This window comes from Caretta caretta, chromosome 16 (genome assembly GCF_965140235.1).
Source record: "Caretta caretta isolate rCarCar2 chromosome 16, rCarCar1.hap1, whole genome shotgun sequence".
NCBI lineage: Eukaryota > Metazoa > Chordata > Testudines > Cheloniidae > Caretta > Caretta caretta.
Window position 1 is genome coordinate 19,773,825 of NC_134221.1, and position 11,678 is coordinate 19,785,502.

The following is an 11,678-nucleotide window of genomic DNA, read 5'->3' on the forward strand; positions in this document are numbered from 1 at the left end:
TAACCTGCAGCCTTTATTTTAACACACAGTAAGTGTTTGACCCCAGTGGCTGGTAAAATGGAATAAAAACCCGCTGGAGCAGATCCTCCACTGGCATACATTGGCATCGTTCCATAGAATTCCATGGAGCTCTGCTAATTTACAGCAGCCGGTTTGGATTTTTGTGAGTTTATATCTTTGTTCTGCCACATACAGGAAGATGGGCTACGGAAGCCTTGTGTCCCCTCTTCAGCAGTGGTTTCTGGAGTGAGACCAGGCACATCAGTCGGCCAGGTGCTGCAGGGATTACAGAACACAATGGAGAAACAGTACCGTCGCCAGAGAGAGCAATTCCAAAGAAAGAAGCTGGAGAGGAGGCTCCTGATGGCAGTGACTCCGTGGGTGGGCAATGTCCTACTGCCTTGTGCCTTTAGAGCCGAGAGGGTGGCGTCCCGTCAAACAAAAGGTACCGTTGACCCATCAGGTTTCTAAGTGTTGTCCTCCTCTCCTTCCCCCCCACCTTTCACAAGCATGGCACCAGACTCTTAAACACGGCTCCAGGATTGTGCCTTAGGACACAGCACCTTTCATCTCAGGATCTCAAAGCACCTTTGACCACCTCAGGTGTAAGGTAAGTGGCATTACCTCTTACCATTTACAGCACAGGTACCAGAGACCCCAGAGAGGGGAAGTGGGTAGCCCCATGTCACACAGCAAGATGGCAGCAGAATTGGCAGTAGGACCCAGGAGTCATATTCCTAGTCTCCTGTCCTAACCACTGGACCACACGCTTCCTGTGTAGGTTAGATTTTATTGAAGCAGTACTTTTTCCTATCCACAAGTCACTGTTAATCAAGAGGCAGGGAATTATGCTCATATATTTACTCAAAATATATGGTCATTCTGAGATAGAGTATTAACAGAGGGGATTCTCTTTTGCCAGTCTGTTTATAAGAGCAGGGTGAGTTGCAAGTGTCGTTATTCAGCTTCTCAAATGTTGATATTGGAGGGGTGCTGCTCATAACCCTCCACAGACCTATGTGAATGTCCACTTAACATTTTTATTTTTTACATTGGACTCTTTTTTTTCCAGCTCTTGTTATTCAAGAACAGCTTCAGACAGTCACGCTGGGCAGCACTCCGGTGTTCGCACTCTTCATTCAGGTGGGCACCGCTGCATTAACTGGACTCCAGAATTTTAACAGTTATTTTTATACTTGTAGTTGATAGATATTTAACATCCATGACTGGCACCCCATTTTGCTCTTGAATGGTTATGTCTCACTGTACTTATATGGCCTATGTATAGAAGCCATGATTGTAAATTCAGCTTTTAAAAAAAAAAAAAATCTTGCAATACAAAGAATCAACTACTACCTAGCTTCTTTCCAGTGGCAAGAAAAAGACCCTGAGATTCTTCAAATGAAACGTCTCCTGTTTGCAGGGTGCTGTTCCCTCCACCCCCAGAATGCCTCTCTTCCAAGCTTAACTTTAACATAAGATTTTTGTCTCCTTGTAGCTCTTCCAGATTGACACTAGTGGCTGCATGAAGGTTATTCGTGAGAGGAAGATGAGGCAGTCGGACCTCATCAAGGCCATGGCTGGGAATGCAAGGAGACTTCAGCAGGTACTGTATGTGGTGTTTCAAACCCTGTCCCATCGTGCAGGCCTCAAGGGGATGCCTGGGTGGAAATAATCGACTGCTTGTGTCAAGGGAAGCTGTACATATTCTGTTTGTCAGCTGCTGCTTTGTACTTTTCACAGAGGAGAGACCAAAACCAACGTTAATGTAGCTCAGTGGATAGGGCCCCGAACTGGGCAGTTGGAGACCTGGGTTCAGTTTCCAGTTCTGCCACTACCTCTTGGTGACCATAGTCTAGTCACTTAACCTCTGTTTTCCTCAGCTATAAAATGAGGTTAATAAAAGTCACTTACCTATGTAAAGCTCTGTGAGATCTACTAGTGAAATGCTGTATTAGAAGAGGAAGTGGCTGTTGTGAATTTGTAATTACAACTGGCAAAATGGCTTGTCTAGACAGTCGAAGCTTGAATACCTTATGCTCGCTGGGTCTGCTGATAATGATTCTCTTTTCAAAAGCTGGTGGTAGGCTCTCCCATACATCCCCTCCATACCCTATGTGCAGGCAGTGAAACACTTATTTATCTGTATTGCAGTAGTGTCTGGGAGGTAATGGGGAAATAGTGAAGATGTCTTTGCTGTTGGTGTTCACAATAATGAAAGGGTCAGCTGGATCCTTGCCTTCATGAGCTGATGCTCTGTGGCTGAATGATTCAAGTGTTGCCGGCTGGCTCCAAGAACAACATCATCTACCAAAGAGGATTGTTTGTGTGTCTCTTACCAGAAGTTCTGACTACTGTTCTAGGCCAAGTCCTGTGGACCTGCTGCTCAAACTCTCCAAAAGAGGCATGTGGTGTCAGTAGAAGGGAAGATAAGAGAAATCAGACATGCACAACTCCACTGACATCATTAGTTTTGTTGGGGTCCACTTCTGACATATATTTTCCGTGTCCTGGGGATATTTTCCTGCGATGCACCAATGCATAGCTGCCAGAATCATGTTTTCCTGCAGGAGTAAAAGCTCTCCCAGAAACATCTGGAGAAATGATATATCCACAATATGAGTCCCCTCTACTTCAGTGCCATGTCTCTGATCTCTAGATATCCCAAGAACATAATTCATGTCTGTTTTTGTTTTTTGCAGCCCTCCTGCAGTTCCAAGAACTCTTCAGGTACCTACCCGAACACTTCCATTTATTTTCACAATGTACAGGGACTTGTGCTTAGTTAATCCTGGTTAATATAACTCTCCATCTAATCTGATAAAAGCCTCAAGAACAAAATCACTTTAAATTTTACTCTCTGGTAGCTTTTAAGCTGGTTGTATTTGATCATTCAATTACTGGCCATAGAAAGATGCCACTTAATAAAGAAGGCCAAAGATTCTGGAGGGACAGGGTGACCAACAATACTGTGACATCATCTCTGGGCATTAGCACGGTAATACTGTTGAAGGCTAGGTGTTCTGGCAGAGCACCTGGGCACGGTCTAATACTGAATGCTGCTGTTATGTTGACCTGATTGAGTGTTCGCTTCAATGGTATATAATACTGCCAGTAAGCACCGCCCATGACTCCTGAGACGATAGTTACATTCACTCCTCATTACAGGGGTTCAAGTATGTCACTCTTTTTTTTTTTTTTGAGGTCCTCAGAACAGGGCTGATTCGATCCATTTTGCTGTCATAGCATCCCCCGGAGCTCCCTTTTAGCATGAATGGTAGTTGTGTGTTGCTTACCCTATGGTTTAATAGCTAGAGAGTGACTTTTAAAGCCTCATTTTGGCTTTGAAAGCATTGCTAAAATCTCTTCTTTCTGCAGGCTTGCCAGCACAGTCCCGCTCCCAGAAGGCCGCAGGAAAGGGAAGAGCCAGGAGACCCATCGCCTTAAAAGCAAAGGAGAACCCTGCAGCTGTTTCGGCGGGTGTCCCTGCTCTTCCCACTCCCAGGCAAAAGCCTAAAACAGTCTCAGAATTACTGAGGGAGAAAAGGCTGCGGGAGTCCAGGGCTAAGAAAGCTTTGCAGAGAACAGTGATTCTTGCCCCCCAGGTGTTGGTTTCGCCCTCTGTGATAATCCAGCACCCTGTGCAGCAGGTAATTCCTGCCCCACAAAGAGGAAGTGAGCCTCCGACAGCTGGGCTGGCAGGTAGCAGGAATGCTCAGGCAGCGTGTGCACCAGTGCCCCTACCTGCATTTACTCCTGTTGTGGCTCCTGTCCCCTCTCCCAAACCTGTCGGAAGCCATTCATCTCCAGTCCCAGACTCTGCAGAGAGCGCTTGCTCCTCCGAGAGGAGAGCAAAATCCAAGAGAGAGCTCAATGAGGCAGCTTTGGGAGATGTGTCCAAAGGCGAGGCTTCTCAGGACAGACCTATGGGTGCAGGGGAGAATGGCCTGTCCCAGGGGTCCAAGAAAGCTCAAGCATTTGGTGGCAGCTCAGCACCTGTAGTCTTGCAAAATCATGCCTTTGTGCCGCATCAGATTGCATTGATGCCGTCTTCAGCCATTTCTCTGAACCCTGCCGCCATGAAGTCAGGCCCCAAGGAAACCTCTCCCTCCACATCCACGACTTGTGCCCCAGCCCTGGTCAGATCACAGCAGAACGCTATCAATCTGTTGCCTGCTATCCTAGCTCCCCAGAGGGGGTCTCACGTGGTTCCCAAGAACATCATGCCCATCACCTGGGTGGTAACACCACAGGGTTTGATCCCCACCTCTGTACAAGCATTGGTGAGTGTTCACAGCCAAGGGAAGCAGCCCGCAGCTGGGATCATAGGCAGTGCTGCCAGAAATCAGAGTCGGACTGGAGAGACCTCTGCCCCAAGAGTGCCGCTGATGCCAGCCGAAGCAAGTCACCCTTCCATCAGGTGCACAGGTGCACAAGTGCTGAGCCCACAGTTAGCGGAAGGGGCACCCTCAGGGAAGACTGTTTGCTTAAACCCTTCCACTCGTCCCTCATCCATAACCTCCTTGGATCCTGGGCACAGCTCACCCAGCGTGACTCCTCCAGCTCCTGCCTCTTTAAACAGCCTCTCGAGGATATCCAACTCCTCTGGAGAGAGGAGTGCAACTCCAATGAGCCTTCCAGATGAAGGAGCAGCTCTGCACCCTAGCCCTGTGTTGTTGCCCCAAGTGAAGCCGCCTGCAAGCACTCCGTGGGCTGACCAGCTCTGCTTGCCAAGTCTCCCTGGCACAGGTGAGAGCAATAACTGCAATATGCTCACCGGGGTTGCCTCCAATCCAAAAGTCCTGCTGGAAGGGAGCCTGGTGCAAAGGCCGGATCGGCTTCTGGCCTGTAACAACATAGTAGAGAACTCGGACTCTCCTGGTGCACAGGTAACAAAGAACAGGCCAATCTTCCCAAAGCCACAGAGCACCCCAAACGTGGACAACCCCCCTGGATTGCCCACACCCAATGCCGAAAAGAACCTCCTGGACGTCAGCCTTCTCTCCCTTGAGGATGAGGCTTTGGTGAAGGAGTGGCTGAGAGGGAAGCGGGGCATCCCGGTGGCCCCATTGGAAACCAGCTTGGCTTACTTTCCACCTTTCTTGTGCAACTTGAAAACGCTCTCCAGGCTGCTTCTGCAGAAGAAGACGCTGGAGCAGCGTGTGTCATGCTTCAGGACCTCTGAGGAGCGCAGGGATGGGGATGCAGGGGCTGATCTGCCTGCTGTCCGACAGCTGGTGTGGCAGAAACTTGGCGATAACCCTGCCTATCTCCTTTTAAAAGCCAGGTTTTTAGCAGCATTTACTCTCCCAGCTGTCCTAGCAACTCTGCCTCCTCCCACAGTGACTACGACTCTCTCCAGTAGCTGGCAGCAGAGTTCAGAGAGTGACGAAGAGGAGTCCCCTACTGATAAGGAACTGATGGAGGCAGAAAGCTGTGGGAAAGAACCAGCCAAAGTACCTTTGGATAGCACAGCTGGCATTGTCCCCGGGAGTGAGGATGCTGACATCACCCATCAGGTAAAGTCAAAGCATTGAATTGGAGTTAATAACAAAACTTCCATTGGATTTGGTGAGGCTAGGATTTGGCTCGTAACTAACGGTTTTTTCCTTTTTGAATAACCATGGATTTACGTGTTGAAAACTAGGAGAAAGTTTCCCTATTTCACACAATGCCTAGCCAAGTCAGATGACTTCCCCAGCCTCCCCTAATAAAGATCAAGCTCCCATGCAACATGTTAGAGCTGGATTACGCACCACTCTTTTCCACCCATGCCAAAGCCCTCTTCCCCGGAGCACCTTGTCAGTAGGTACAGCATAGTCAGTGCAGTGTCTCTGGGCCTGTTAAATAGGAAGCTCAGGTTAGTTTACAGTACCCGCAGATTTTCACGGGGCTGCAGGTGTAAACCCAGAGCTGCTTTGTAGAATGTTGTCAGGGGGAATCTGGAGAATTTGGTTAGGGCTTTTGGAAGCCATGACGGCACAGAAGTTGGTTTTGTTTCGCAATAGTGCATTTCTTGGTTGCAATCTCTTTATATCTTCCAGTCCCTTAAATTCTCTTTATAGTGTTAAAACACAAATGATCCTCTAACTTCTAACCCTGTTTCTTGACCTATTCTCAAAGCTCCTGTTTACAGAATTGGTGGTGTTTCCCATAAAACTCCTCCTTTAGGCTTGTGCTGGTGGATACTACAGTAGGGCAAAGCAGAAAGGATGCTTAGGGAAGACCTGTAGTTGTTTACCTCTCCCAGGAAAGCTTGGGTTAGCAGGTTTGGGTGTGTCTGAGATTTCCTTACATCCTGGAGATGCAAAGACCACTGTGTTACCTATCCACAATGTAAGGGGAAGAGCACCTGTGTCCCCATGTAGAATGTGAGGTCCCTATTCCACAGTGACATATGTAACTAGACTATGGTTTTCCAAGTGCTTGTATGCCTGTCTGATGGAAGGGGTTTTGAGGGGGAGAGAAATTCCTGCTGAAGCTCCGTAACACTGAGGCATAGTCACTGTCCACCCCTTCGTTCTCGGGCCCTCCTGTTCCTCATTCATTTGTTCCTGTGTTGCTACCAGCGGTCCCTTCCTAGAAGTGCTATCAAAGATGCCCTCTCCCCCAGTATGACCAATGATGCTCTCTTCATGGAGCTGGCAGTTTGAAGGGTGTTAGAATAATGCCGGCTTCACCCCTTCTCCTCAGGGAAGAACCTGCAGCTAGGCTTGCCCCCTGCATCAGCCCCACAAGCTCAGATACAGGGGTGCTAAGCACAGGGAGTCATACCCAGCAGGAGCTCCCAAATTGCTCTAGGTGTGGGCGAAGACTTGCAGGTCCTGCTACACATCCACCTTCATCCAGTCAGAGTGACTTCTTTTCAGCAGCAGGGGGACTGTTGGGGAGAAGTCAGACTAGATTCCCTTTACCTACTAGAACGTGCGCGCGGTCCAGGTGGCTGCACCGGGGTGGGGAAGAGTTTTTCACTTTGAGAGACTCTGGAGCCCCTTGTTCAGCAGGGCCCCGGCCTGACCCCCAGCAGCAGTGGCAAAAGCATCATGTGTGGGAGGAGGAATCGTTCCCACGCAGCCAGGCAGAGGCTGTGAGCCAGGGAGCTGCTGTAAAAGCAAGGCTCCAGCTTGAACCCTCGCAGTATCACTGTCCCCAGGAGGAAACACCCAAGCATTGGCTAGATGTATTTTTACTGCACTCTGTATGTAGTATTCCTCACTGTTGGAGGACACATACTGTCTGGCACGTCTGTGTGATCGAGGGGAACAGGCATCGCTTTGTGCTTTTAATGATCTGGGAATAAAGGGAGTGCTATTTTCGTTCCATTCCTTCTCAGCCTTGCCAGAATCCCTGAATGATTTGGGGGGGGTGAGGGGGTTCTGGTCTTTCCTGCGGTCCCAAGTATCTTCCGCCTGCAGTCATGCCCTGTCACTGGTTATTTTGCAGAGTGCTGGAGCTGAAGTGTCCGCTGTGCAGTCCGTCTCAGGCTCCTGCGCTGACGTGGGTGAGGCCAGAGTTCTGCGAACCAGGAGAAGTGCTCGCTTCAGGAAGAGGAGGAGGCAGACGTGAGAGAAGCATGGGGAGAAATGTTAGTAACTCCGCTATGAAGCTGTTATTTCTAGCTTGAGGAGAGAGACCTGGAGAGAGACTTTTTTTGTGAGGCACACCTTAGAAATAGCCTGGGAATCATGACGCAAGGCCTACAGCAGTGGTTTGAAACAGGCCTGTCTTGCCTTCCCTGTGGGCATGCAGGTCTGAAGTCACTTGTTTAGCCGTGATCTGTAAAGACCGTAATTATAAGACATGCTACATTTATACAGTGCTTTAGAGACAAAGGCCCACTCACTGTCATATGGACTCAACAGCCCAGAGTCCTTGCAGTCCGTGGTAAGAATTGGTGATAATGCACTGCAACTGATAGTTTTGCACGATTGGTTGCTAAGATAAGACAAGTTTAACAACAAAAAAAGGATGACTGTTCAGGTGAGGAGGAGTGAGCTCTTGGGGAGAGGAATGTTTGAAGGATGCCTTTAAAGCTATTGACTCCTGCTGCAGAGCCTAAACATTGTCCCAGTGTCTTCTCTATACCCCGGCTGCTGTGTGCCCCTTGCTGATGGCCTTAGCAGAGTTCTGGTGGTGGGAGTTCACTTTGGCTGCTTTGTCTGATGTCTGGCCGGCTCTGCAACAGTGGAGCAAAGATACTGTAGGTCCTACACTAGCAATGGCAGCTGTTTATTTTTAAATTCTCAGTGGCCAGACTGGTGGATTTTTAAATAGAGTGCAGAAGATGGGCTCCAGCAGGCAGTGTTTCTAACATGAGTAAGATCACCCACAAGCCACTACAGGGCAAAAGGAGTGTTGTTTAGCTCTCAGAGGATCTGGGGAGTCGGATTCTTTTTGTGTGTCTACCATAGAGACACTGCAGGGCAAGCGGTTTCCCTGCCTGTATTCACAGGGCTAACACCATACTGCACAGGTGTGCTGTGGTCTGATCATCGTAAAAAACACCACCAACTTTTGGTTGACAGGTACCGAATAAGTGCAAAGATTTTTTTTGTCTTGATCCCTCCTCAGTTCATGGAGTTGTTCTCATTTCTTTTTGATTCTTTTCTTAAATGGCTTCAGAAACTGTCCTGTGACTAATGAGAGGTGAATGTGTCCTTATTACAGGAGTCTCTGAATGAAGCTTGCTTTCAGACGTGGCAATAGCAGCTGTTCCTTGCACTACCAACCAGTGACACTTCAAATAAACTGACTCCGCAGTCCTGGGGAAGAGAGGAAAATGGTTGCACTGTTTTTCCCAAGTCTGTATATTACTACAGTTCTCGTTTAAAACCACTAATTGGGAAAGTTAGAGACGGAAGTCTCTCTCTCTTTTTTTTTTTCTTCCCCTCCCACCCACTTTGACACAGACTGATTCTGTTCTAACACGCTTACAATCTGGCAGCAGCACGGACAAAGGTGGGAGAAGACTATTGGAGACAGGCGTTAAAAATGAATGCTTGTTTATGTTTTTTGTGTTGGAGCCTATTTATATAAATGTCTGTCCCCCAGTTCAGAACATGAGTCTCGGTCTATGTTTTTTAATGCTGTGGCAATGGTTGTGGTTGACAATTAACTGGTTCTGAGGCGACAACACTGCTGAACGATCAGTGGATTTATTTTGTACCTCAGTGATTCTGACTGTTGGATTAAATATAAACGTTATATTTTTCTCATTTAAAAAGATTTAGGCATGTTCTTTCTGGCCACGCAAACAGGAAAGGTTTCATTTGAATATGCTTTCTCGTAACTGTTTGGTCTTTGACAACGAGAAAGGTGATGTTTGTTTCCTCACATAGAACCAAGGAGGGAGTGGGAATCAGCTGAGCTTGTGGTTAAGACACAGGACTTTGTCAGACAGGATCCCCTTCCTGTCTCTGCCGCAGATTGCAGTGCAACCTTGGGCATGTCGCTCTGTCTCTAGTTCCTCCATTAGCAAATCAGGGATTTCTGCCCCCAGGGAGTGCTGAGGTTAAATGAATTAAAGCTGGTAAAGTCGGAGTTCCATGGATGAAAGATGCTGGGAAAGGGCAAACGCTGCAGCGTGGCTCTAATTTCTCAGGAGCACGGCAGCGATTTCAGGGTGTAGCTATGCTATGAAGCATGGCCGTGCTGGCAATGCTTTGTCCCACCCTACGTGGGTGTGGTGCTTTCCAGGGTCGCTAAGTCCCAGTAGGCCAAGGTGCTATTCAAATGTTAAACCCGTATCATGCCCCGAGAAGGGAATTGCGGGTGAGTTGTCCCCCTCTCAAAGCGTGTGCAAGCCACCCTCCTGCATGAAATTCACCCCAGAGCAAAAGCTTTGCCATGAAACCCTGTGTACCACTTAACACACAGCTGTTAACATGAGGCTTAAGTGGGGCATAGCACCTTATGCCCTGAAGTGAATGTGCCTTTGTGAATGCCGCTTAGGTAATGACACCTGCTGGGTTGATTGAGATGAGGTGCTGCACAGTGGCAGCTTGGCTAATCTCCGGTGATGGGGTCGAATCGTAATGCCTCCTACTTAATGGGTTAATTGGAATGTCATTGTTGACTTGGAGGGTTGTATGTGGGATGTGGACAGCAAGCTAGGACTAAGGTATGGAGCATTGGGAGAGAATAGAAATAGGGACCATACTCTGGAGCATCCCTATAATTCAAGGACACGCCTTTGGTCTACGTGGTACTCCACCAGATGGTGGGGTGGGAGAATTGGACTGATTCTGGAAGATGTCCTCAGGCTCCATTGCAGAGACGGTAAATGCATAGTGTGCACAGGTTCCATCCTGTTTTCTGGCACCAAAAGGGGGCTGCTTCAGGGAGGTCTCTCCAGTGGTTTGGCTTTAAAAGTAACCCCCCTCCCCTACTGTGCTACAAATATGCCCAATACCTGGATTCTGTTGTAATAGAGATTGGAGGACGCAAGAGTGGAGTTCCCAAAACCATTTTATAGAAAGAGCCAGAAACTTAGTTATTAAATGAAGAGAACTTGCTTAAGCTACAGCTCAGCCCTAGACATCAGTCATGCTAGTGAGTCCTTTACCCATCTGTGTCTATTACACAGCTGAAGAAATGATCAATAAGCAAACTTTCACCTAGGAACCAAGTGAGGTCATCTGAAACTAGTGCAGCCCTGGCTTGTCTGAAGATGAGCCTCTCCCTTCAGTGGTTGTAACAAATTAGAATGTATATATCTTCCGCCGCAATCACTTCGATACCATTTCCTTCAAAAAAAACAAAAAACAAAATCACTGCCAGCTGACACCTGCAGCCCCGATGCTCCTGAGCAACCTCTTGCCATTATTTGTCAAGAAAACATAAAAATAGAGGCAGGTTTTTATGCTGTAAGATGGCACTGAAGTACTGTCATGATGAAGGCCCCACAATGTGGGTAGTCTGACAGCACATTGTTTTCAGATCAGCCTCACACTAAGTCTTCACAAGCATATCTTAGAAGGCATATGCTACGCGTGCAGTTTGTACGCAGCAGGAAGCACAGGGTTACAGAAGCTCCAACCAGTTTTTCTCCACCCAGAGGGTTTGCGCTGAGGTACCGGGGCTGGGGGGAGGTTCTGACAGCCCTGCATGAGGCTGTTCAGGACTTTAGCCTGTAGAACAAAAGCAGGGAGAGGTGCTGATCCAAAGCTGTGTGACGCTGCATTAACTGCAAGAGTATCGAGTTACGTGAATCCTCTGGACTCTTTAAAATCAGGTGGCTGTTGAATTGTCATCACTGTTACAAGTCTCGAGTTGTGTGGGAAGAACAACAAAAATAGTTCTGTAAAGGAGCAGTCAAAATGATTTGTGTGCATGCTTAAAATCCTCCAACTATTGCTGGACTGCCCCTCCCATCATGTGCTTAGAGCTGGGGCCTAGGAGCCAGGACTCCTGGGTTCTATTCCTTGCTTTGTCCACTTGAGACACCTAGGGCTTGACTCTTTTTTGAAGGGCCGAGTACCCACAATTACCTTTAAAGTCAATGGACACCCAAAACTTGAGGCTCCATTTGGGAAAGTGTCATAATGGTCTATCCCATCAATCGCAGGCACACCTGCTATGGTTCTACACCAAAAAAGGGACAAGAATTCTATCTGCATTCCGGCACAAAGGTGTTGGTGTGTTGATAAGGCTGCCGTTAAAGGTATCAAGGCTTAAGC

General features: G+C 48.0%; 1 protein-coding gene across 3 annotated transcripts in view; it reads left to right on the plus strand.

The window, feature by feature from the left end:
- The window catches only part of SNAPC4 (small nuclear RNA activating complex polypeptide 4), a 32,578-nt gene that overhangs the window by 20,300 nt on the left and 600 nt on the right, over positions 1-11,678 (plus strand). For 2 of the 3 annotated variants that reach the window (XM_048822385.2, XM_075120469.1), the window contains exons 18-24: positions 196-445; positions 1,073-1,143; positions 1,499-1,606; positions 2,703-2,730; positions 3,379-5,519; positions 7,444-7,585; positions 8,668-9,223. In XM_048822385.2, coding sequence (XP_048678342.2) covers positions 196-445; positions 1,073-1,143; positions 1,499-1,606; positions 2,703-2,730; positions 3,379-5,519; positions 7,444-7,566 — 2,721 coding nt within the window. In that variant the 3' untranslated portion in view covers positions 7,567-7,585; positions 8,668-9,223. Of the gene's footprint in view, positions 1-195; positions 446-1,072; positions 1,144-1,498; positions 1,607-2,702; positions 2,731-3,378; positions 5,520-7,443; positions 7,586-8,667; positions 9,224-11,678 lie in introns of those variants that run through there. The other variant, XM_075120468.1, reaches the window with a different exon arrangement.